General features: G+C 37.5%; 2 protein-coding genes across 2 annotated transcripts in view; one reads left to right on the plus strand and one right to left on the minus strand.

Annotated features, from left to right (window-relative positions):
- Positions 1–1,010: 1,010 nt before the first annotated feature.
- Positions 1,011–12,806, minus strand: LOC107719794 (mitochondrial inner membrane protease subunit 1-like). Its single transcript, XM_016527310.1, has 6 exons — positions 12,723–12,806; positions 5,327–5,451; positions 5,131–5,219; positions 4,903–5,029; positions 1,817–1,927; positions 1,011–1,098 (listed from the first exon to the last, which is right to left on the minus strand). The coding sequence occupies exons 2-6, from the start codon at positions 5,429–5,431 to the stop codon at positions 1,036–1,038; spliced, it is 495 nt and encodes a 164-aa protein (XP_016382796.1). The 5' UTR covers positions 5,432–5,451; positions 12,723–12,806; the 3' UTR covers positions 1,011–1,035.
- A 106-nt stretch (positions 12,807–12,912) lies between these two features.
- LOC107719792 (elongator complex protein 4-like) overlaps positions 12,913–27,021 on the plus strand; it is a 67,255-nt gene continuing 53,146 nt past the window's right edge. Inside the window, 5 exon segments of the mRNA XM_016527306.1 lie at positions 12,913–12,996; positions 13,065–13,236; positions 18,034–18,155; positions 20,235–20,366; positions 23,312–23,445. Of these exon segments, the coding sequence (XP_016382792.1) occupies positions 12,913–12,996; positions 13,065–13,236; positions 18,034–18,155; positions 20,235–20,366; positions 23,312–23,445 (644 nt within the window).

A 27,021-nucleotide genomic window follows, 5' to 3' on the forward strand; every position in this document is an offset into this window, starting at 1 on the left:
CAGATTTATTTAAACATACTTTAAAGGGGTCATATGATGCGATTTCAAGTTTTCCTTTCTCTTTGGAGTGTTACAAGCTGATTGTGCATAGATAAGATCCCTGAAGTTGCGAAGACTAAAGTCTCAAAACCAAAGAGATATTCTTTATTAAAGTTAAGACTCTGCCACGCCCCCCTAAAACGGCTCGTTCTAACACGCCCCCACATATCTACCTCACTATGTGGAAATATTTGCGTAATGCCGCCCAAATATTCACGCAAAGAAAGAAGGCGTGGTTTCAGTAACCGCAGTTAGTGTTGATGCAGCCATGTCAGGAAGACGCTGTGTGTTTCTAGGCGAAAGCAAAGCACTTTATTTGGCCTTCCGAAAGTAGATGCATTTAGGAATCTTTAAGATTACTTACAACAGAACAGCAATGCATTTTATGGACGACCGTTTCGTGAACCTAGGAGAGGAGGTAATTCTGCCTTTGCTATGACAATCTGGCGCTTCTGAATCAGCTACTGTTTTGTTATTAGTTTAAGTATTTGCTATTGACTGTTCAAATGCGGAGTTTTGCGCATTGTGTGTGTGTGTGCGCGCGCGCATGTGTTTGTGAGAGAGAGAGACAGGGTCACATCACAGTGGAGTCAGCTGTCACATACCAGCTTCATCACTGTGTCTGTCACACGACTCTGTTCCCCTTTCGGGCTTGAACTGATGGTAAAACTAATGACATTGACTTCACTGACAGTTTAAGTAAAATTTCATCAATATATAAGCTAATACAGTGCATATATAAAAAAAAAAAATTTTTTTTTCTTCCTAGCATATAATGCAGTTTCTTCATTAACATTTTAAAGCATTGATTGCAGCATGATGCTGCTGATATGATGCATTTGCGTGTTTTGATACATGATGCATTTGCTTTTACACTATCATAAATTCTTATTTGCTATAAGCAATGAAATAGACATGAATTATAAATATGAATTTATTTTAAAACATTGCAAAAATATAATTTACACTGCAACTATACATGCACACACAGCTTCTTCATAAAATGCGCCCATCGTTAGGACTTTCAGCCAATATGCCAAAATTGTGTGGTGGCCACATCTGCAAAATAAAAAAAAAATAATAATAAAAAAAATAGCATCATTCAATTTTATGAATTTTATATACTATTTTATACTCTGAGGAAAAAAGCTGTCACTGGGGCAGTGTCCTTTCCAGAGGTACACATTTTGGTGCATTTTAGTACATATTAGCACTTAAAGTGTACATATTAGTACCTAAATGGTACACATATTAGAAGCTTTTGAAAGGGTATCCCCCCAGTGGCAGCTTTTGTACCTTTTTTTCTGAGCGTGTACATTTTCATAATATGCATTTATACTGCTTTATAATATACTATTAAACTTTAACAGAAATTTTACAATTTAAAAAAGTGGAGAAAACATCTTTTCCTTGTAAGACCCCCCATCCCCTTATCATTTGCCTCTTACTTTCCAATCAGGGGCTGACAGAAGGTGAGGAGACCTGTTTACAGGGTCATGGGCACATGACGCTATACTAGTCGACAGCCGAAAACAGTTTCAAATGAAGATGGCATTCCGTTCTTCAGCTACTTGCTAAATTATACTTTGAATTCATTTATTTGCATTTTCAAATAAAAGTAAAATTAAGAAAGGATTTGATTTTGTATTGCTTGTTTGAGGAAAAAAAACTCTTTAAAAAATACTACATAAAAGGGCAACAGTTCAAACTCAAAAAGCTTGTGGTTTGGCCTTTGGGGAAGTGTCTAGGTCAAGAAATGAGACTGTATTCTCATTACCTTTAAGCAAACACGTCCTTGGATCAAGGCATAGGGAATTGGACCATAGCTTCGGGAATCTGTGGAATTCCGAAGGTTATCGCCTTCCAGCCACACATGGCCTCTTGGAACCTAGATTACAGCAGGATGGGAAGTGCAAAATGTTAAACCATCATGCTAACTTGAGAAAATGGTTACAATTTATTCTGATTGCAGCCACACTCATGGAAGTGTGGCTGCAATCGTGGGGAAGTCGTGGCCTAATGGTTAGAGAGTCGGACTCGTAACCCAAAGGTTGCGGGCTCGAGTCTCGTACTGGCAGGGATTGTAGGTGGGGGGAGTGAATGTATAGCGCTCTCTCCCACCACTCATCTAAAATGATTCTTCGCATTCGCATGCGACACACCGTATTGAAACACTAGGATCTATCCCGATTAGAGGATTCTTAGTTCCTAACAGTGAGAAAGTTCACATGACTTAACTGCTCATCTCAGATGGGAATGGGATCATTTTTACTGACCGCTGGGGCCTCGCAGCCCCCCCCACCCTCTTTATCCTCTCGGTGAGGGGTGAAGCCATGCCTCCGTGAGTTGCTCCATGGGTCTAGACCATGGACAGACCCGCCAGGCTGGGCCGGCAACCGAGCGAATCCTGATCTACACTGACATCAATTAGGAATAATCTCATCACACAGGGAGAGTGGGGCTGTCAAGCCCCTAATTATGTCCCCTCCACCCTTCTCTATATGTGAGGCGAGGGTGAACAACACATCATATTGTCATTATAAACATAACCGTATGGAGATGCCTATCTGGCACTGACCAAACTGAAGAATTTTTAAGTTCGCTTTTCCCCCATCAAGTAGAATTCCAAAGAATCATATGAAGAATTCCATAGAATCTTGTAGGATTTGATACAGTATTCTTATAGTCACACTAGATATCTAACAAAGCCATCTCATGCACTAATGTGTGAGAATGACTAAATAGGACCCACAAAATGATTTGCTGACCTTCTGTATTGCAAACAAATGCATCATTGACAAATGCAAAAGAATCGTGATTATAAACATATGCCAGCATGGAGTCGTCTTGCAGTCGACTCTCATTAGCATGGAAACATATGTTTGATCCCATCCACAAGGAATCTCAGCCCGTTGTCATCTGCTGTTCCAAAGCGAAGCTTTTGTCCTGTCTGTCAGCCAAGCATACGAGAAATCACACCATACTGTGACCAAACACAAATGTTGACAACCCTGCATTCGGTCTTACAGATGGGAAGCATGTTAGAAACATATTATCGTTTCTGTTGTTGATTGTTTAACATCTAGATTCTGGTCTACAAAATACCTCTACAATGAATTATGCAAGTTATATGTAGTATAGGGCTTATCTAAACAAAACTTTGTTTTGCTATAAAATTATTATTATTATTATTTTTCTGTTCTATTATTTTGTAAGCCAACATGGAAGTTTGCATCACCCAAAAAGCTGTTTATCTAGATCAGGGGTCCTCAAACTCGGTCCTGGAGGGCCGGTGTCCTGCAGAGTTTATGCAGAGTTCCTGCAAACGTTTATGAATCTTACACATTTTGTTCCTCAAGATAGCCTTCACAAATAAACACATAAACTTTATGAATTTTGAAGCCTAAATACAAACCAGAAGTAAAAAGCTAAACACAGGCTACAAACAAACTACACTACGGCCGCATGACTTTAACATTACCAGCACTAAACTTCGACGACTCTTTTATGTACAAGTCGAAAAGTTTGAGTATGCAAGAGCATGCAACAAGGTTGTAAATGTGGACTAGTGAGTAGATAAGGTTAACTGTTCAGCATCCTCACATAGTCCATTTAGCTACTAGTTAGCGACTACCTTTTTCAAGACATGTAAAAGCTTAAAATTATGAGTGGGGTATCACTAATATATTTATGTTGTAGAATAAAACGTGAAATTATCTTGAACTTGTGTTAACCACAGACGTTATTTGAGGCATTTAAGAAAAAACCCAATCGACAGTTCAAAAAAATGTTAACTAATGCAAGTTTTAGGACTCGTTCCTGCAACATTGAACTATCACACATTTTCTCCTGTTTATAGGTCTTTTCCAGGAACATGTTGTGGTTTGGAGACATGCAGTGAAAAACAGCTGCACAAGATCACACAGCCAAATCAGTTACTAATTCTATCTTTGATTGACAAATCCTTTAATTACTCAGAGGCATTTTATATATATAGGAACAAACAAATCACCCTGTCATGCTGAAGGTAGTATTTAAACATACTTGCCAAGACACTTTTTTCAAAAAAATGTTTATGAAGCATTGATATTGCAATGTTATTAGATACCACAAAGTTACCGATCTTACTTATTATATTAGCATTACTTCAATTATATAGAAAACGTGTCAAATTTTCTGTCAACACAAAACAACTTCTGTGACAAAATGAGCATTAGAAAAAAAAAATCAATAGAGCAAAAGATTGCTATGTCGTCATCACTGTTGATTTAGATTAGCATTTTAAGATTTCATACTTGAAATCGCTTTTCATACATTTTAAGAGTAGAAGAAACTGTATCAGGCATTGCTGTCTTGTAATTATACAGCAATTTACTAAATTCTGACTTTGCAATCGGGTTAGGATGGCTAGTACTGAGAGTGAGCAAACTTCTACAATCTTGGGTCCTTGTTCATCTGAGGGTTTGTATTTCTTTACCTTAAATGACTGCGGTGACAGGCCTTTCTTTCTCTCCTTTCTCTTCATCACTTGCTCTACTCATCTGGCACTAACACTAACAGCTTCGGGAAAAATTACAGGCCAGAACCGCACATAGTCAAGGTGGAAAAAAAAACAAGTGATACGAAAATAGCAATAACAGCTATTTTTAGTGACAGGGTGGCTATGCTCTCTCTGGACCAATAATAACTGAGAAACAAGCATTTGTTGTTGCCATAAGGTAAACGTTTTACCCAACGAAGGTGAAAGCATGTGAAATACAGTGGTTTATACAAAAAAAAAAAAATGTAGTAAAGGACTTCAGAAAGTGTCTCTATGGGTTTAAGGAAAATAAATTATTCCTTTAAGCAGAGTGTGGTACTCACGTAAGTGTGTGTTTTAAAGATGTCTGATGGTCCACTAGTGCAGACTTTGTCCCCCTCCAGCCCCATCACTCGTTTACAAATGTTCATCTTTGGATCAAAAGGACTTTTGGCTATTACGATATCCCCTCTGGAAGAATTTAACAGGTTAGGTCAAAATAAAGCCGATACTCAAAGATTCTGCATGACAGTATGATCAATAAGAGTCAAATAAAAGCATTTCATACTCACTTTTGTATTCGACAGAGGTGACGGCTTGCTCGTTCTGAGAAAACCACGTCGTGGTTAGTGATGGTGGGTTCCATGGAAGGTCCTGAACACTGTTTGTAGGTGAATTGTGGGTAGAAATGAACATTTACTAACATGTATGCATTTCTTTTACTTTGTCGACGCAAATGCTTTAAGCAAACATCTCCAAGAAACTTACCGACACAAATTCGCCAATATACTCAAAGGCACAGTGAGCGATGCAGCCATACTGGACGGTGTAACCGACAAAGCTAATCGTCTTTACAAAGAAACCGCGAAACATCCTGCCAGTCTTCAGAAATCCTGAAATAAAAAAAATGTAATCTAAATTATAAACAATTATTCACATCCAACACTGATTTTGGAATACTGGTGATATTGAGCACATTTACTGATTTGTTTGAGTTCTAAAACAGGTTCATGAATATGAAGTCAGCTGATAAAAACATCACAATAATCCACAAGCAATCCACTCCAGTCCACCAATTAACGTCTTGCATGAAACAAAAGCATCGTTAAGGCATTTTAACGGTCACTTCCAGCCAAAACACCAGTCTTCAATCCATGCTTCCTCCAGTGAAAAAGTCTATCTCCTGTTGTCCTCTCACAAAAAACATATGCATACATATTTGTTTGGAACTGTTTTGGACTGTTTTCACTTGTAAACTGTGCTGTTTCACTTGTATCTGTTCAAACAAGATGACTTCTTCACTGGAAAAGGCAATATTATGGATAGAGGACTCTTATTTTAGCCAGAAGTTTGATGTTAAAAATTTATTTTGTTTATCCATCAGATGTTAATTGATGGACTGGAGTCCTGACGATTACTCGTGGATTATTGTGATGCTGTTATCAGTAAGAATTTAATTTTGACGGCACCCATTCACTACAGAGGATCCATTGGTAAACAAGTGATGGAATGCTTTCTCGAAACAAACTCATCGACATCTTTGGAAGGCCTAAGGGTGTGTACATTTTCAGCATTTTTTTATTTATCTATTTTTTTTTTTTTAATCTATTCCTTTAAAAATAAAGGGTTTTGTAGCAATGTATTATAACCACCATTTGGGGTTCCCCAAAGAACCTCTTGTGCAATGGAAAGATTCTATGGATCTTAAAGAACCATCAATGCCAATAAAGAACCTTTATTTTTAATAGTGTACACATCCACAAAACCTCACTTGGCTGAGAAACAGCTCAAAAGATAACCCAACACTTCAATGAGGTGCCGTTTGTCGGTTTTAAAAACTGCTTCCCAACAAGAAACTCTGAAAATCAAGCTCTTGCACAATTAGAAAACAAATCTTCAGAAGAACAACCTCACTGGATGTCCAATGAAGGATAAACCTCAATCTTTTCTCCTGAAACAAACCAAAAGAATCAAGGCGACCCAGCCGAGCAGAAACTGAACGAAACCGAGCCCTATCCCAAAAGCCCCTATTGCCTCGGGAATGACATCTCCAATATGGGGTGGAATTAATTCTTCTGTCCCCTACTTCCTCCATCTCAGTCCCAGGCCAGGTGTCAGGTGTCTGTCTCCATGTGTCATGGATAGTGCTACACCTAATCCCATTACCCACCAGCCATCTCCTCGCCCCATACTTCTGTCCCCTGCTCCCCTCTCTTTCCATTCCGGTCAGACATCGAATACACACCTCTGAATCCTCATAATTACGTCTGATACCCCCAACACAAACAGGGTGTACGAGAGTTAGCTGCTCTACCCAAAGGCCCCCTCCGTCCAGGGATGTTTCTGCCTGACTGGATGTCGTCGAATCTCAGGGAGGCCGTGAAAGGGCCAGCTGTTGTTTTGCTTATCAAACTCCAGGGTGGGGTGAACAAACTATTGTTTCTGAGGGGTTTTCCCTGGAAATTGATAGCGGGCACAGATTCTCTGCCTAAACTATAACATATATGCTCACCTTTTAAACCTCTTTAAAACATCTTTTGGGATGTACTATAGGGATGGGCAAAATGAAATATTTTCAAACTCGACTAGACAGTTGGTTGCCTGAATGACTAGTAACTACTCAGTCTTAAGGAAACCCTGTATAATTTGCTGCTTTTGGTTCCCCTGACCCTGATCCGACATATTTTTAGAAGGCGTTCACATAACAAAGGGTTTTGATCCAGAAATTAATTCCTCTAGCTCTATCCATCATTTTCTCATCCTGACCTCAAGAGATGGTGTGTCTCGGCAGAATGTGTGGCGGAGAACACAGCATCCCCAACTACGTCTAGTCGTCCAATCACCAGCACCGTCACTGTTGTGGGTGTCCAGCATAGGTGAGGATTAAGGATTTAGCATAATAAGATTACACGGCCAGTGAATGATATCAAGAGACAGTCCATATGCGGCCGCCTGGTTTTCCACTGGCACCCTGTGTGTGTGAGAGAGAGGCTGGGTGAGTCAGCTGCTTGGAATCAAATGGAGTTTAGCCAAAATCAAACAGACCTTCAGAAAATTGAGATGAAAATCTCTATTTCTGAACATTCCCTTGTGTGTTCGGAACAAGCATTAACTGCCACATGATTCCCTGGGCGGGGAAGTGACAGAACCAAAATGAATTTTATCTAACAATTGGATAATTAACTCCAAGTCTCCCCTTAATCCAGGATTACACAGTACAATGTATATATTTGCTACACAGAGTCACATAGAGCATCTCTGGAGAGCCATCTGTGGCCCCGGACCCCCAAACCCCATAATGCAACAGAAGGGAGAAAGGGTTCCCAGAGAGCTGAGAAGCAGGTGGCATCAAAATGCTCTTTTAATCCTATAAATCTGCTGTAAAACAAACTTTTGGAATTGAACAAATCTCTTGAGACAGAGCTGTCATCAATGATGTTTTAGAAGCATTTAATCTGATAAACAGCTCTATAAATAATAGATTATTTACAGTTTAAAAATTGGCACTGAAACTTGTTGAATTATGATTATAATATCATTACATGGCAAATGCTTTTCCATTTCACGTGAGAACTTGCCAAAAAATAACAAAATTAAAACAAAAAACATTTTAAACAAATTAAAACAGCCGAAATGCATCATGTGAGAAGTGCTAATTAAGAATTTCAGTTTTTTTTTGTCGTTGTTGTTTTTTCAGTGGCAAATTTCGGTGCATAATTACATATAATATTGAGGAAAATAATCTACGGCATACATAAATGTTTTACTTCAAAAAATCAAATGGAGGCACAAACAGTTTCAAATATTACAGCAAAACACATAGATATCCCTTTAAGAGTCAATTACAATGAAATATATACTGCAAACACCTGGTAAACAAAGCAAAGCGTGCAAACACCAATTCAGGCATTGAGACTGATGTCACACTTGTGTAAAGGTCACAGTGACTCCATGCCACCATCTAATGTGCTAACACTCCGCTGACCTCCTGAAATAGCAAAGAAAATAAACAGCAGCCCAGGTGACACTGGAAAGCAGGCTGCAATTCTGAGCGCCATTGTTCATGATTGCCGGACATTCAGAACGAAAATTAGTAAAAAAAAAAAAAAAACAAGAAAAAGAAAAAGAAAATTGGTTCAGAAAACAATCAATATATTGAATACACTCTAAACAAAAATGGTGCTAAATAGCACTAAAATAGCACTGTGGTTCACTGGCTTGTAATCATAGGGGAACCACTTTAAGTGCTATCTTTAAAGATGCTATACAGCACCTTTGTCAAATGGTGCTATGTAGAACCATAAGAGGAGCCCCATTCTCCTCCGTAGATTTTAGATGTTACTCCACTATGTTTGCTATTAATGGGAATATACTACAATGGCAAAAGCAGTTTTGAATCACTTTTATGCTTTTCTGAGGTCAAAAAGTCTTGTGTGGGGGCCCTGGAATATTTCCTTATGGGGGGCCTTGGGGGCAAAAAGGTTGAGAACCACATTATCTTCAGGAAATACACTGTATTTTAATGCCACTTTTTAATCTTTCCCCAACTAAACTGAGAGACTAGAGTTAGAGAACCTTTAAAGAACTACAGTATACAGGGAATTTTATCTAACAATTGGATAATTAACTCCAAGTCTCCCCTTAATCCAGGATTACACAGTACAATGTATATATTTGCTACACAGAGTCACATAGAGCATCTCTGGAGAGCCATCTGTGGCCCCAGACCCCCAAACCCCATAATGCAACAGAAGGGAGAAAGGGTTCCCAGAGAGCTGAGAAGCAGGTGGCATCAAAATGCTCTTTTAATCCTATAAATCTGCTGTAAAACAAACTTTTAAAATTGAACAAATCTCTTGAGACAGAGCTGTCATCAATGATGTTTTAGAAGCATTTAATCTGATAAACAGCTCTATAAATAATAGATTATTTACAGTTTAAAAATTGGCACTGAAACTTGTTGAATTATGATTATAATATCATTACATGGCAAATGCTTTTCCATTTCACGTGAGAACTTGCCAACATGTAAGACAATAACTAACAACAACAACAAGTGCTTTGTTGTAAGGATGCGTTCATTTTTATTTCTTAAGTATTAGAAAAATGAAATAAGCTGTTGCATCTTGAACTCAGGACATGGACGTTGCATTAATATGGCAGGTGAAGTAAAAAAAAAAAAGTTGTGAAATAGTATTTAAATATTAAAATATGTGAAATAGTTCAACAGACCCTGCGTAGATCAGTCTACGCAAAAACACACTAAAACAAGAAAAAGAAAAAGAAAATTGGTTCAGAAAACAATCAATATATTGAATACACTCTAAACAAAAATGGTGCTAAATAGCACTAAAATAGCACTGTGGTTCACTGGCTTGTAATCATAGGGGAACCACTTTAAGTGCTATCTTTAAAGATGCTATACAGCACCTTTGTCAAATGGTGCTATGTAGAACCATAAGAGGAGCCCCATTCTCCTCCGTAGATTTTAGATGTTACTCCACTATGTTTGCTATTAATGGGAATATACTACAATGGCAAAAGCAGTTTTGAATCACTTTTATGCTTTTCTGAGGTCAAAAAGTCTTGTGTGGGGGCCCTGGAATATTTCCTTATGGGGGGCCTTGGGGGCAAAAAGGTTGAGAACCACATTATCTTCAGGAAATACACTGTATTTTAATGCCACTTTTTAATCTTTCCCCAACTAAACTGAGAGACTAGAGTTAGAGAACCTTTAAAGAACTACAGTATACAGGGGCTTAATGGGTTTTTTGTATGGCAGTGGTGCTATGTAGCACCTCAACCATCCCGAAGAACCACTGAAGAACATTTTTGTGTGTGTGCGTAGAAAAAAATACTAATATATAATATATACACTAACGGTCAAAAGATTAGAATACTTAAGATTTTATGTCTTTGAAAGAAGTTTCTTACACTCACCAAAGCTACATTTATTTGATCAAAAATACAATATGACAGCAATATTGTGAAATATAATTACAATTTAAAAAAACTTTTTTTTTAGTTTCTGTGTGATGATACATACTGGGATTTAGAGGCAATATTAAATTCTTAAATTATGTATTTACTCTTTATTATTTTAAACCTTAAAATATCCTAAGACAGTGAGCAAAAAGAGAGGAACTGAATCCCAAGGCCTGCTTCACAGCTTCTTATCACAGCACATCTGCATTTAGACATACATGAGGAGCTCGACTTTGGGAGCTTCTGCGGGACTTAAGAAGATTACATAGATTCGAATAGTGTTAACTAAGATGGCGTTCCCCCGAGAACCCAGATGGAAGGAAGATGAGGAGGGGGGGACCTCTCTGATGTTCTCGATCTGTGTGGCAGAAGGCAGCTGAGGGTGGCCTCGCATTGCTCTCTTTGTCCGTTGAAAGGGATCGGAGAACCTAGAGATTTGGTAATCGGGAGGCTATCAGTGCGGCTATCAAAATGAGGCTGGCACCTGGTTGGTTGATGGAGGACAGATGTCTGCATGCATGACATAAAGGGACCCTCCCTCCATCACTTGATTTTTACAACAGTCCAATGGAAATCGAATGAATTTTAAAAGGCAGATAATGACTTAAGCCAATTACAGAGTCAATCCCCATAAATATGACCAAAAGCGAAGCGATTTCAAAGGATGCTGAGCTAGTTCTGTAACAATGACATGACAGACTAATCTTTATTGAAATGACCTTTGACTGCAGTCTGAACCCAAGATGGAGCTGAAAGGCAAACAGATCTTATCTGATGTCCCAAGTTAGGCCTTCTGTTTTGGCTAAAAGAGAAATCTTACAATTCTCCAATCACTAAATGCCCATCCCTAGTACCGATTTCTTTTTAAAATTAGCCTGCTTTGTTTTTATGTTATAGATATCTTTTATTTCATATTGGGAAAAAAATACAGATTAATGCCGTTTTCGGAGCAGAGAATAAAATGACCTTCCTGTGGGTCACAAATAATAGTAACCACAAACCTATAATCGTCCTGGCATCCAAGATTATTACTTTCCTTTCAACACCAACGCAAACAAACCCTCCACAGATGACAATCTAACTTCCCTTCTGAGCAATGCCACTATATTCTTAACCTCAGATTGTGGTGGCAAAGAGAATCACGCTGGGGAAACCCAAACAAGCTGCCCAGGAAACATTTGACATGTTATGGCTGTTAGTATTAGCACTGTGTGGAACAATCAGATACGAGTTGATAAAGCTGACATAATAAAAATAACATAAGCGATACCAGCATCTGGATGACCTAAAAAGTGCACCTCAACAATGGACCTGTCTTGTGGAAATCTAGCATTTTTATGTATAAAGAAACTTTAGTTTTTGAATGGCCAAAACTATCAGAGATAAGACTCATTTGACACTCACTTATATGAAAGGATGCATTATATTATCCCACCTATAAATGAATTACAAGTCAATAAATATGGATGATAAATACTGATTAGCATCTCTTTTATTATGTGAGAAACTACCACGGCAATAAGGAAATTGGTATGGGTCAAAGACGAGACGTCCCATTTTGGAGACGGTATCAAATAAAATTTACAAAAGCGATTGATACACACAGAAAGCATATTAAATGCAAGCTTGCAAGTGTCTACATTAATATTTCAAACAAATTTTGTGAAGATAAAATGTCAAAATATGGGTGAAATAATGTACCATTGTCATTAAGCGTAACATTTTTATGTAAAAATGAAACAACACACTTATTCTGACCTGTACTTATTATAATACAAATATATATATAGGCTTCTCTGATTATTAGAAAGTTCAAAAAAGCTTGATTTTTTCAAATATAAATATTTTGTAACACTGTAAATGTCTTTACTGTCACTTTTGATCAGTTTAATGCGTCCTTGCCAAATAAAATTATGTATTCATTACTTTTCAAAATGAACACGCTTACAATGACAGCTTCAGTATTTACTCTGTCACTGGTTATGAAAGAAGCTCTGATCGGTTCACTACATTTCCTAAGTCTTGTCTAAAGTACAAGGGCATCATGATTTTTCTGTGTTATGGCTCAGGTGGGTCAGTTTCAACATCGATAGCAGGATATACATACATGATCTAACTGCAGAAATGTCAAGTGTGATGGCATTATAATAAACGCCAGTCATTTGTACACTAATCCTACCTGACTCGTGTCCATTCACAGCGCGATGTTTGTATTTCTTGATCACACCTTCACTACGCAGCTGCAGTCAACCTTGAACTTCACTGCGTCATCATCGCTAAACAAGTCTCCTTCTGATTGGCTAAGAGAGCAACAGCTAAGTCTCTGGTTGGCTGTAGAGTCATCGCTCTGCTGTCAACAACAGAAAAACATGGCGGCTCCCGTTAGAGGCATGGCTGATCAATATTGCCCCTTCTGTGGCAACTTCAGCAATTCCTCCTTGGCTTTTCCCTATGCCTGTAGTTGACATTCCGCTATATGAAGAATAACATAACCAGGAAAGAAGTATGTTAACAAATATAGCAGTGCAGCAATACATTAACTAGTTTTCAGAAAAAAACCCGCAGCAAACTAGTTTCTATCCCTGGAACCAGACCGTCTGTACAGAACGGACAGCTCTTAGTGTCATCTGGCGTCAGCTCGCTTGACTACGTGATTGGTTAGTACAATTCACTCGGCTGAAGCTTAATGTTAAGTGAAAGTGCACTATATTCATATTTTGACATGGCACTCTATCGTCTTCATATTTATTAATAAATCTAGAAACATTCCGCATTAATAGACTTTTGTCTGCACTCCTGTCACACTTATAATGTATGCAATTAAAATGTTTTAACCTCACTGAGAAATCCCATCAATCAAAATATCAGGGTCATTTTCTGTTCATTAAGGATATTATCTTTGCATTACAAGAAAATTAATAGTATTAACTTAAGTATTTTTGTATTTTAAGTCCTGTAAGGTATTGATTGGATAATGATTACTTTGTATAGGCTTGTATGTATTGTAAAAGTGACAAAGAAGTAGCTGAAAAATAAGAGTTATGTGTTGTAATCATCATCATCGTCATCATTAATCTTGTGATTCTTCTTTGTATTTATAATACAACACTCAAAAATAATACACTATATACTATGTATATTACAAAACGTCCCAACTTTTCTGGAATTGGGGTTGTAGACTAATTGTGTTTTTTGAAATTCTGTAAAGTTAACTGCAGTTTACCTGAGTAGTTTGACAGATTTAATTTTGATGATCTTTCTGTTGCTTCTCATCATTTTTTTTTATTTTTTTGGACATTTGGTTAAGGAAGTTGACACTTTACACTCTAGTATATGACTGCCATATAATTTTTTTTGTAGAATAGTGTATAATTTTTATGTGGTTCATTATTGTCAAAACATATATTCATGAGGATCTTATATCTTTATGGCCTAATTTCTATTCTTTGCCTTCTTTTTTCATGTTGAAGTCATTCTTTCACTTCATTGGAAGTTTATTGGTCATGGTCCTTTATGATGTATTGAGTCCTGTCTAGGTCACTCATGTCCCCCAACACGTGACCCACATGAAAGAGACCACAGCTGTGTATATGAGACACATAGATGTTTATACTTTCTAAATTGGAAAGAAATTATCTGCTTAATTTGTATTATCTGCTTAATTTGTGTGCTGAAATATTTTGTAGTGCCAAAGTGTTTACATTTTGGTTAAATCAGTTTCATTTTCTGCATATTAAACTGCTATAGAACAAAGTATTTTAATATTGAAAAATACACACTACACACAAAATTTGTAAGCTATTTATGTGGAATTGTAGCTGTTATTATTTGATGCAACAGTGATCAAAATAAATGATGGAAGCGTCCCCAGAGGTTGCACATTTAATTCCCATTTGTATTACCGGTGCCATTGTGAATCAGTGGGACTCAGACGGCAAACATATGGAACCAGGAGGGCAGAAGTGTTGACCCAAATTTCCCCTGCAGCTTTGAGTGTCTGACTCACACTCGCTGCACACACACACTCCTACTGTCTTACACGCATGCTAAAGTACGGCTTGCATTATTCTTTCTCCAAAAGAGACACCCTCTCTTCTCTGCATCAGAAAAGATAGGAAGTCTCTAAATGTCCCAACTCTTGGGTGACTGATATGTGCCAGAGTTGTGTTGTCTCTACAGCAGAGATATGCACCCCCAACACATCTCGTCCCGCCCCCGAAACACCCCCGCTAGGCTAATAGCACCCGCAGGTTTCATTTGTAAGGCACCATAGAAACGCCACCACAATAGGCTCCATCTCGAGTGGGCCCATCTGAGTGTCTTTGTCGGGTCCGCTGAAAGCCACAAAGGCCTGCTGACCTAGAAACACATAAATAAGGGAGAGGGGAGTTCTTCCAATGACAAAATGAAGAGTTGAGGAATTGTTTTTTTCTTTCATTGGTGATGGGAGATGAGAGGCATCCAGGTTTGTGGCCAGAATCAGGACGAGGACAGGAAATCCCTCATTCTCTCCTGCTGTTGGAGGAATCCTTCAGAGGTCACACAGTGGCTTTAGACCTGTGTGGGTTTGAGGGTGTTTGTCGAAAAGAATGGAAGGTTGAAACTGTCTGTGTGTGTGTGTGTGTTTTTGTGCTGGAGAGGGGAAAAAAAGCAGACTCTGAGTGTTTCTGAGCTGGCCATTGCTCAACTCTTTTACAAGAAGTCAGATATTCTTGTAAGCACTAAAGCAATTGGGGCAGTTCCTTTAAAGGGGTCATATGATGCAATTTCAATTTTTCCTTTCTCTTTGGAGTGTTACAAGCTCTTGGTGTATAAAGAAGATCTGTAAAGTTGCAAAGATTAAAAAAGTCTCAAATCCAGAGAGATATTCTTTATAAAAGTTAAGAGTCAACCACGCCTACCTAAAACGGCTCGTTCTAACACGCCCCACATGTCTACGTCACGATGTGCGAAGATTTGCATAACACCGCCCAAATGTGCACGCAAAGAAAGAAGGCGTGGTTTCAGGAACAGCAGTAGTGTTGATGCAGCCGTCATTTCTCCGATCACAAATGCAGACATGGTTTTATGTTTACGCGGCGCTATGCAACACGTAAAAAGACTGGATGCAACAAATGCCTCGTTTGTAATGGGTTTTAATGTTTTTGTCTCTTCGTTCCGGCCGGGACACGGCATCACAGTATGGTAAGGGGCGTAACATTTCCGTCACACGCTTGAGGTATTCGGCCAATCACAATGCACTGGATAGCTGGCCAATCAGAGCACACCTCGCTTTTCAGAACGATGAGCTTTGTAAAAATCGACGCGTTTCAGAAAGGCGGGGCATAGAGGAGAAATAATAATGTACAGTATGTGGAAAATGATGTGATTTTTGAACCGTAAACCACATAAACAGATTTCATTACACCAAATACACAAAATAATGTTCTTTTTAGCAGCATCATATGACTCCTTTAAAATTTAATTTTAATAAAAAAAGACAAAATATACAAGATGTTGCTCAAAACTGCAGGGTCATTACAATTTATTTTTAAATAAATCAGTAGTTTTATTCAACAACGATGCATTACATTGATCAAAAGTAACAGTAAATAATTTTATAAGGTTACAAAAAATGTCTATGCGTCAAATAATCCTGAAAAAAAAATCTGTTGTGGGTTCCACGAAAGTATTAAGCTGCACAACTGTTTTCAACATTGACAGTAATAAGAAATATTTCTTGAGCAGCAAATCAGCATATTAGACTGATTTCTGAAGGATCATGTGATCTGAAGACTGGAGTAATAATGCTGAAAATACAGCTTTGCTTCACATAAATAAATTATATTTTTAAATGCCAATCAACTGCCACTGGAATGGCTATTTTAGACCACCTTGGTGCTTTCAGGGTGTTATTATGTATGAAAATGTATGAAACACTGTAATAGTAATGACATTTTGAAGGCATTAGTTTTGTTTGTATAACGTCTCCAGTTTCTCAACGTAACCGCGGTTCCCTGAGAATAGGGAACGAGACATTAGGGGATATAGGTGATGTCGGGCACAATTTACCTCAGAATCTTTCGACTGAGCAAGAGTCGTTGAGGCTCTGAGGAACTTTTCCACACGGCAGTTTACGTAATGTCTCGTTCCCTCCTCTCAGGGAACCAGGGTTACATTGAGTAACCGGATATGTTCCCTTATCGAGTTGGTCTCTCGACATTGCATTTGGGGAACGTATAAAACCCCGCTGTGTAAAAACCAAGCTGGTCCCAGCTCGAACAGAGCCGATACAGTAGGCTAGACACATGCAGTAGCAAGCAAAGCAGTGGCGTGCTTGCCCTGCCCTTAGGTCGGGTACCGGACCTTGTTGAAACACCTAAACACCTGTATCATAATAACCTGGGCTCTGAATTGTGTTGAGAGCACTTCAGGTGTATAGCCATGCCTGGGCGTGAGTCTGACCATGCAGTCGTCCGGGCCAAACTGCATACAAGCACTGCTGACCGAGAGGGCATGCAGATCACCCACTCGCTTCTGACACGCTAAAGCCAGCAGTAGCGCCGTCTTAAATGAGAGCACTTTCAAGTCGCTCGACTTGAGCTGGTTCAAAGGGTGGGCCAGACAGGTGCCTTGTCGAAAGGGCTCTAGCTTCCATTATCGTGTGCAGCACTCGCTGTGAAATGATCAGCTGGTTCACTCCACACTGACTTGCCATACATGCAGATCCCACAGCTCCAACTTGGGGTGCCAAATGGTGCGGCACTATTTTGACTGGAGGGAATGCATAGTGTCCCGAGAGTGCGTCCCCTTCCAAGGGGGCGGTCTTAAGCGAGAAGAATAACGGGCAGTGTGCATTCTCCTCTAAAGTAAAGAGGTCAATTTCCATTTCCCCAAAGCGACTCCATATCATCTTCACTGTTTGAGGATGTAGTCTCCACTCTCTTTGTATAATGCCCTCCCTGGACAGCATATCCACTCCTCAATTCAAACTGCCCGGTACATGCACTGCTCAAATCGAGAGGAGTGTTTGATCCGCCCAAAAGAGCAGGCGCTGTACCAAGCTTTGCAGGGCACGCGAGCGCACTCCTCCCTGGCTAACAGTAACACTTTGAATTGGTATGCAACACTTTGAATGTAAATTGCTGGAAGCACATGAGATGAGATGCTATCTGAATATGAAAATAAGCATCTTTCTCTACTCTGTTAATAGCTGACCACCGCTCTGAGGCAGGGGGCTGCTTGTATCGAGGGAACAAGTGCATGATTGGAATTTTCCTGTGTTAGGGTCTGGTTGCATCACTAGCAACTAGAATAAACATTTGTTTTCTTATTTCATCATCTGAGGTTAGTCTTGTATTTGTTCTCTGTGTTGGCATATTTACAGTATCTGATGTGATAGTGACTTTGACCATTCTTTTGTCACGAGGTGCGTCAAAAGGCTCACCACTCTATGTTTTGGTCTAGTTTGGGTTGATGTATGTGGCATTGATGGTGATTCCTGTTCACAGAGGAGGACCGCTATGACAGCTACTCCCGCATGCTGCTCAAGTACTTCCTGGCAGAGGGAGTTGTGTGTGGACATGAACTCTTCCTGGCATCCGCCCGAGATCACCCTGATGATATCATGCAGGTATGAACAAAATCGAATCAAGTGTTCACACTCTGCCTGTTTGACACTTTGGTCAAGTTTTTTAGTTCTGTGAACTCCAAGTACATCAAATTCATTATTTACCACCTTTATATAACTACCTGGCCCTCAAAACAATAAACCTGGAGAAATCTGTGTGTCTTTATCAGTAAAACATTTTTTTTGCCATTGGCCGGGAACAGTGTGACCGAGCATGACACAATGTCTGTATGTATTATTATGACTGTGCCATAGTCTGATTTCTGTATCTTCTTTTGGTCTAAGGTCACTTTGAAACTGTGTTGTGTCTTTTTGTTATTGGCTGTGTTTGGAATAGATTACTATACTAGTCAAAGTAGTCATACTATTAATTTTGCTCTGTATATAGTATAGAGTCTGTATAGTATGCAGTTTCAATGCAAGTATGAATTTCTTAATGCATAGGACATGCTTTGCACATTCTAAATCTGCCCCATAATGCGCACAAATTGACCTTGCATTGCTAGTACAATAAAGAAGTGACCAGAAGTAATATGTGCTGTAATTTTTAACTTATTTCACATTGACATTTTTTTATATGATTTTATATATTTGCCATTATTTGCATCTCGTCTTGCTTCATTATTTGAGCAGACATTTTATTTTATTATTTTTATTTTATTTCGACATCATTCACATCTGTTCTTACTTCATTATGTGATCAGACATTTTATTTTGAAATCATTTCTATCTTCTTGCTTCATTATTTGATTAGACCTTTTATTTTATTTTTATTGTATTTTTTCCATTTGACATCTTTCACATTCTTGCTTCATTATTTGATCAAACATTTTTATTTTATTATTTCATTGTATTTCATTTTGACATCATTTTCATCTTCTTGCTTGCTTCATTATTTGGTCAAAAAATTTTTTTTACATAATTTGCATCTTTTCTTACTTCATTATGTATGTATTTATTTAATATTAGTTGTTATTGTTGTTGTAATAGTAGTATATTTTAATTTATTTTGAAAATTTTCACATCTTGCTTCATTATTTGATCAGACATTTTATTTTTTTTATTTGACATCATCCACATCTTCTTGCTTTATTATTTAATCAGACATTTTATTTTATTTTACATCATTCACAGAGTAAGACTGTAAGCATATGAATGCATAATGCAACCGTTTAAAATGCATGCTGTTTCTTGTACTGCATTAAAAAAGGTACAGTTCTAGGCAGTACTCGATGTCTAGTGTGCTTTAAGCAGTACACTAATATTTCATTGCGAGCATAGCCAGTGTTTTCTCTCTCATCTCCTTCCCCATCTAAGCTTTCATAGACTGATACATGAATGCTTTTGTGTTTTGAGCATTAACGAGTCTCACCTTAATGACAGTGGACAGGAGTTCCTCTCTTGCTGGCCCCTGATTGGCCCCCAGTAAACACAAGCTTAATGAGAGCCTGTTGTTGCCTTTCAGACAGTTCCTGCATTGAGCTGTTATTTGTGAAACAGTCTCTGTTTTTTGTTATTGCATGGTCTGTATGAATATTCCCCTAAGGGACACAGCTCCCACCTTCATTTTGGCATTTCTTGGCATTAATGTCAGCATCCACCCTGTTGTTTATACAACAGCTTTTAAAGTGCTAGCCTAGCACCATTTTGATGTGTTTATTCATATTTTTGGCCTTGTTAAAACGGGTCACTTGACATTCATTTCAAAATACCTACAAAAGGAAAAGGGGGGGGAAAAAAACAGACTTGTAAAATATATTGTAACATGGTTCCAAATATGTTATGATAGCTGTTCCAATTTTAAATTCTTCTCTAAATCTTTTAGTTAGGTCAGGTAGAAAGCCTTTCCATATTCAGATTGAATTTATCAACTAGTATAAACAATTAACAATTCAATTTCAGTGGGTGCAAAAAAGTTATAATGGTAATACAAAGACATTATTCTGTAACTTTTGCATTAATTTTAGTCTCTAAAATATATTTCAAAATTACTGTTCTTGTTGTTATTATTATTATTATTAGTAGTAGTAGTATTTAAATTAGCTATTTAATGTTCTGTCTTTTCATATTTTTTTAAAATAGGAACTCCCTTCTCCAATTGTGGATGACGTTGCCGGCATGAAAATCAGCGAGGGTCAATCTCAGCCAAGTGACCCAGAGAATCCAGGCACAATGAAAATCGCCTGGCGCTACCAGAACCAACCCAAAGTTCAGGTAAAAGACCATCTGTAGGGAAGTCGGTCATTTTATTCAGTACAACATTAAGAAATGAACCCCACATATTCACATAAATGTATTAGATGGCATAAATGTATGTTTTAAATTGACAGCTGTGTTTACTCTATAACGCAGTGGTTCTCAACTGGTTTTGCTTTTAGGTTACATTAGAGATCAAGGTTACTTGATAAAGTAAACAAATGCCCTTAAAGTCCCCATGAAATCAAAATTAAAGTTTTTGGGTGTTAGTATTAATATGTTAGTCTTAAGGTTATCTATAAGGCAGTGTGTAACGCTGCGTGTTTCTAAGCATTTCAGGGGACCTTTAAAATTGTCCATGCAAATATATTATAATTTTTACTTTGTATGTACTTTACTGTACAAATGCATTGTGGTTCGCACAAACAATACTTCATTGCTAGTGAATTTCCATCAGGGTTATTATAATCAACTAAAACCATAAAAAACATTTAGGTTTTATAAAATAAAATAAATGTTAACCAATATAAAATATTAGAAAACTCTAGATAGTTGCCAAGGCGTCATTTCTCATTTTCGTTTAGTTTAACTTAAATATTACTGTCCATGTTAGCATCAGTCTTATTTGTCTAGCTGTAATGCCAAAATACCATGGCGTTTGATTGGACGTATCAACAGCAAAAGCTATGGGAAGAATTTTGTCTATCCTTTTAAAACTTGACAAGCCTCTTTATTTTACTATGCTACGAGATTATATGGTAAATTAGTTACGTTTTCTTATTTGCATTTAGCATTGTTTTATACCTGCTGTCCACATCTCTATCAGATCAGAAATGCGACCCATTTTTGGAATTGAGAACCACTTTTATACAGGCTAAGAAAGGGTGGTGGGAAAAATAGTGTACTATAATAAATATATCAATTCCTACCCACCCAGCGCTGTGAATTGGGCTTTCGCTGCTCTCATTCACAGTTTAGGTGGATTACTCACGCTTAGCTGGTTATAGGTGGACTTAAAACCCAAGGAGACAGGAGGACATGGAGCTTCTATTCAACCTCAAGCCCTTTACAATGGACCAGCAGCCTCCAGCACCCCCAAATCCCTTCACAGCCCTCGCCGTGGCGTCCGCGCACCCCTCTTTCTTCCATTTTCAGAAAAGACCCCTCCTGCCAGCCCATAATCCAGATTGCTATGGAGATTAGGGGGGACACCAAAAAGTCCCCAAAGATTTCACTCTTTCTGTCTGCATTTCGGACAACTTTCGTTCATTCTCTACCATTTTTTCCCCTTCCTTCTCATTGGATATTTTCAGTCTCGTTTTCCTTATTTCTTCCCCCCCCTTTATCACCTTTATCATACCTCTGTCTCCTTCACAAAGCACCAGTAAATCTAGTAAGGGATTTGCATCCTAAACATACAGTTTAGGATGCAAATCCCCCCACCCCCCCACCCCCTCATTCTTGTTCTCAATGGAGACGCCAGATCAAAGTTCAGTCAGTCAAAACCCATGCCGTAACGTTAAAGGGGTCGACCCGACCTGCCCACTAAACAAGGATGAACGCCAAGCTGTCAATCTCCAAAGGAGGTGCTGGAACACATAAGAGTCGCTGATCCAGATCAGGAGAAGATTAGGGGCTCATTAAAAAAACTGGCGCAAAAACCAGACCCCCTCACAACCTGAGGAAATCATCTGCCCATGTGCAAGTGTGTTTTTCTAAGACCAAGTGGTCAGTCTCGTCAGAAAGTGATTATGTTCTCAATGGCTTAACAAATCACCTGGGTTTCTTACTGTTTAGCTGGAAGTTACAGAGTCTTTTGTATGCTTAACTTTTCTTGTTATTGTTAATGTATGTAAAGAATGCTCCACTATGACTCCAGTCATCAATTCACAGGTGATTCTCAATGTATACAACTGTTCAAAAGTTGGTCAGTAAGATTTTTTCTTTTGTTTAGTAAGAGTGCATTATTGTTCAATTATTGTTGTGTAAGATTTCAAATAAATGCTCTTACTTTTGAACTTACTGTTCATCAAATAATTCCACAGAAATTTTAAGCAGCACAACTGTTTTCAGCATTAATAATAATAAGAAATGTTTTTTCTAGATATTATGATTTATTTGTAGATAATGTTTTTTCATTTTAGAATGATTCCTGAAGGATCAGGTGACTGGAGACTGAAGACTGGAGGAATGATGCTGAAAATTCAGCTTTGCATCACAGGAATAAAAACCTGTTATTTTAAATTGTAATAATATTTCACAATATTACCGTTTTTATTATTTACATTTTTTTTACTTTTTTTCTTTTATCAAATAAATGCTGCCTTGGTGAGCATTCTTTCAAAAACATTTTAAAAAATCGTACTGACCTCAAATTTTTGTACACTAGTTTACTACAAAATAGTAAAAAATAGTTGTTTTTTTTCAGTAAATAAAAATGTTCTTTCATATTTTGTTTTACATACTGTAACTATCGCATATTGCAGCGTTTGAGATATGATTGTCTATGGGTGTAAATAGGAACTAAAATTGACTTCATATTGCTTACATTAGCCATACCTTTGGCTATTATTCTTTCAGCTCAATTTTAAAAAAACATGCTTTGCTGTTTCTAATGTGTACATATTTACTCTTACAATGCATTTGATTACATTTCCTTAATGGCAATTAATGACAAGATACATCATCAGATTTGTCATTTGGTCAAGATTATGTTTGATTATTGTGATTTGACTCATAATTATTTGAACAAATATATGGTTGAGACACAGAAGTAGCTGTAGTGACAATTAAACATGTTCATGCAGGAAGTAGATTGAGGATGTATATTTTTACAACTGAAAATAGGGCAGTAATTGTTTTGGTGTAGTAATTCAAAATTCATTATTAAATTCTGTATTTTGTGCATTTTACACCCCTAGAGAATAAAGTTTCTGTTATATTTGTTTTCTTTTTATTTGTAGACTGCTTTGGCGTCATCAGTGAGGTTTGGCCATTACTATGACGTGTCCAAGACCATGGAGCCTGAGCTACGGCAAGCAGCCAAATGCCACAGTTTTTATCAGCTACAGGAAACACCAGTAACCACAGGATCAAGGTAACTGCAATTGTCCACTTGAATATCTGTTAAAAAGTGACGTGACATGTGGCCAAGTATGGCGACCCATACTCAGAATTAGTGCTCTGCATTTATCCTATCCAAAGTGCACACACACAGCAGTGAACACACACACACCGTGAACACACACCCGGAGCAGTGGGCAGCCATTTATGCTGCGGCGCCCGGGGAGCAGTTGGGGGATCGGTGCCTTACTCAAGGGCACCTCAGTCGTGGTATTGAAGGTGGAAGAGAGCGCTGTACATTCACTCCCCCCACCTACAATCCCTGCCGGTACGAGACTCGAACCCACAACCTTTGGGTTATGAGTCCGACTCTCTAACCATTAGGCCCACGACTTCCCCCCACGACTTAGGAGTATCAAAATAAATGTTCAGTTACGGTGAATATTCAGAATAAGATGTTTACGTGCCCCAAAATTTGCATTGACATTTTGTTGTACACTACTGTTCAAAAGTTTTGGGTTTGCAGGATTTTTTTTTTTATGCTTTTCAAAGAAGTCTCTTAAGCTCACCAAGGCTTTGTTTATTTGACCAAAAACACAGTAAAACTATAAAACTGTGAAATATTACAATTTTAAATAACTCTTCTATTGTAATATATTTTAAAATGTAATTTATTCCTATGATGGTAAAGCTGAATTTTCAGAATCATTAATCCAGTCTTCAGTGCCACATGATCCTTCAGAAATCATTCGAATATGCTGATTTGCTGCTCAAGAAACATATTATTATATTATATCATTATTATTATCAAAGTTGAAAACAGTTGTGATGCTTATTGTTTTTGTGGAAGCTGTGATATATTTTTTCAACATTCTTAGATAAAATTCAGATGATTTACATTTATTTGAAATAGAAAACTTTTATAACAATGTGAAAGTCTATACTGTCTTTTTTAATCAATTTAATGCATCCTTTGCTGAATACAATAATTTATTTAAAACAAACAAACAAAAAAAGTTGGAAGTCGGAAGTATCAAGTAGGAATATTCAACATCCAACTTTAAATGGATCAGAGTCTCTTGCGTAAATGTCAATATTGCTGTGACGAGGCTTTTATTATTACTCATGGAAGTTCATAAAAGAATGCTTATGTTTAGAGACAGCTTAACCAAACATTATAACCAAACACATGCATGGCCTTCTGCACTTATCTTTCATAAACGTCCTTACTTCTAGTATAAGTGCGCTAGGTATCGTCACATATCTCCAAGAAGAAAATGCTTTCTCAATGCTGATGTCATGTTTCTGAGGAACACAAATGCAATTTCGTTTTATGACTGGTGTTCAGCCTTCTAAAGGTTTTCGTAAAAACGTCTCTGTACTTCCAGGTCCTTGCCAGTGCTGTGAGAGACGGGCTTGAGTCTTCAATGGTGTTTGCAATGCGGTTTTATGGTTGCGAGGGGTGCGCATGTAGAGGAGGCAAGAGCTTTGGTTGCATTAAAATCTACGGCACGGCCACAGTGCAAACAAATCAATCTGGAGCCCCTGGTTCATTGAGCCTCTCTCTGCTTTTTATGTCCGCAAACAAAAAGGTCTTCTAATTGTTTATCTGCATAACAGCACCATAGTGAAGGGTCCGTGTTCCCAAGCCTATGTTTACTCGCATCGGTAAATGTGTTCCTGTGTGGCGATGCTGTGTCCGCTGAACAGCTTGTGCCATGGCAGCAACGTGATGGATGCCGTGGCCTATGCAGGTGTTGCTTTTGGAATTTTGCCGTCATTCTTCTTTCAGTGTGCAGTTTATTATGATTTTATGACATGTTGTAATGGAATCATAAAGCTTTTAGCCATTAGCTGTTTAGCACATCTTTTAGATGTGTTTCCGTTCCATAGGAACACAAAGAGACTTTATTCCTAGTACGTATGTGGGGCCTCTAGTCGTCATGTAATTTCCAACCCAGGCTCATTGGAAATACATGGCAACATTTCCACAACTATTATACTATGTTGCCCATTTCGCAACACTTTCAAAGTGAAGTGTTCAGTTGTATCTGAAAAAGATGAAACTGAATGTTGCAGAATTTCAATACGTTAATTGTTGTACATATCGCGGCAGTTTGGAAGTGAAATGTTCAGTTTTATCCATTTTTTTTTTCCGAAACAGATGAATGTGAATGTGGCAAAATTTGGCTCATTGGAAATACGTGCATTTTGTGTGCATTATTGACACACTATTTTCCTGTTTAACACTGTATTGTATAAAGCACTATTTAAATAAAGGTGACTTGACTTCAAACAGATGAACATAAATGTGGCAAAATTGTATAATGTTGGTTGTTGTACTGTACGTTCAGAAATGATATGTCCAGAAATTACTGCTAAAAGCTTGTTTAGTTTTATCCTAAACAGATGAAAGTGAATTTGAAAAATTTTTAATATGTTGATTATTATATGTATCTTGGCAGTTTGGAAATAAAATGTTCAGTTTTATTAGAAAACAGATGAATGTGAATGTGGCAAAATTGTGTTACGGTGGTTGTGCTTATTGTGGCAGTTGTGGCAGAAATTAAATGTCAAGTTATTGGCAAGTTATTAGAAGTTAATGTCAAGTTAAAAGCTTGATCAGTTTTATTCAAAACAGAAGTGCATGAATGTAGCAAAATTTTATTATGTTGGTTGTTGCACTATTGTAGCAGTTCAGAAATAAAATGTCAAGTCACCTTTATTTATATAGCGCTTTTAACAATACAGATTGTGTCAAAGCAACTTTACAGCATTAAATAGGAAAATAGTTTGTCAATAATGCAAGAGATACAACCACGATCAGATGATAAGAGCAGGTCATTTGTAGGGCTGGACAATATGACCAAAATTTATATCACGATATATTTCTTAATTTCGGTCTATACGATATTCCGATATCGATATGAACAATTGTAAAAAAAAAAATAAAAAAAAAAAGCCTAGATGCCAAGAACTCCCACAACAGATGTCTGTACCTACAAACTTTTGAAAAATGAATTTGCCAAGTCTCTGAAACCTCCTCCTATAAAACTACACTACCAGTCAAGTTTTTGAACAGTAAGATTGTTAAAGTTTTTTTAAAGAAGTCTCTTCTGTTCACCAAGCCTGCATTTTTTAAAATCCAAAGTACAGCAAAAACAGTACAATTTTTAAATATTTTTACTATTTAAAATAACTGTTATCTATTCGAATATATTTTAAAATGTAATTTATTCCTGTGATTTCAAAGCTAAATTTTTAACATCATTACACCAGTCACATGATCCTTTAGAAATCATTCTAATATTCTGGTTTGCAGCTCAAAAACATTCATTATTATTATGTTGAAAACAGCGGAGTATATTTTTTTTCCGGTTTCTTTGATGAATAGAATGTTCAAAAGAACAGCATTTATCTGAAATAGAAATCATCACTTTTGATCAATTAGCATACTTGCCAAATAAAAGTATTAATTTCTTTCCCGTAATATATATATAGTATATATATTTACAAAAGCTTTTTATTTCCGATAAATGCTGATCTTTGGATCTTTCTATTCATCAAAGAATCCTGAAAATTTTTTTACTAAACTGTTTTAAATATTAAT

The sequence above is a fragment of the Sinocyclocheilus rhinocerous genome, unplaced genomic scaffold (genome assembly GCF_001515625.1).
Source record: "Sinocyclocheilus rhinocerous isolate Xijiao unplaced genomic scaffold, SAMN03320098_v1.1 scaffold60, whole genome shotgun sequence".
NCBI lineage: Eukaryota > Metazoa > Chordata > Actinopteri > Cypriniformes > Cyprinidae > Sinocyclocheilus > Sinocyclocheilus rhinocerous.

Excerpts from the sequence above, each read along its gene's own strand:
- LOC107719794 (XM_016527310.1), bottom strand. The coding sequence starts at position 5,431 with ATGTTTCGCGGTTTCTTTGTAAAGACGATTAGCTTTGTCGGTTACACC. Across the intron at positions 5,030-5,130 it reads CACCTCTGTCGAATACAAAA|AGGGGATATCGTAATAGCCA; the intron begins GTGAGTATGAAA and ends AAATTCTTCCAG. Across the intron at positions 1,928-4,902 it reads TCTTTAAAACACACACTTAC|GTTCCAAGAGGCCATGTGTG; the intron begins GTGAGTACCACA and ends GCTGTAATCTAG.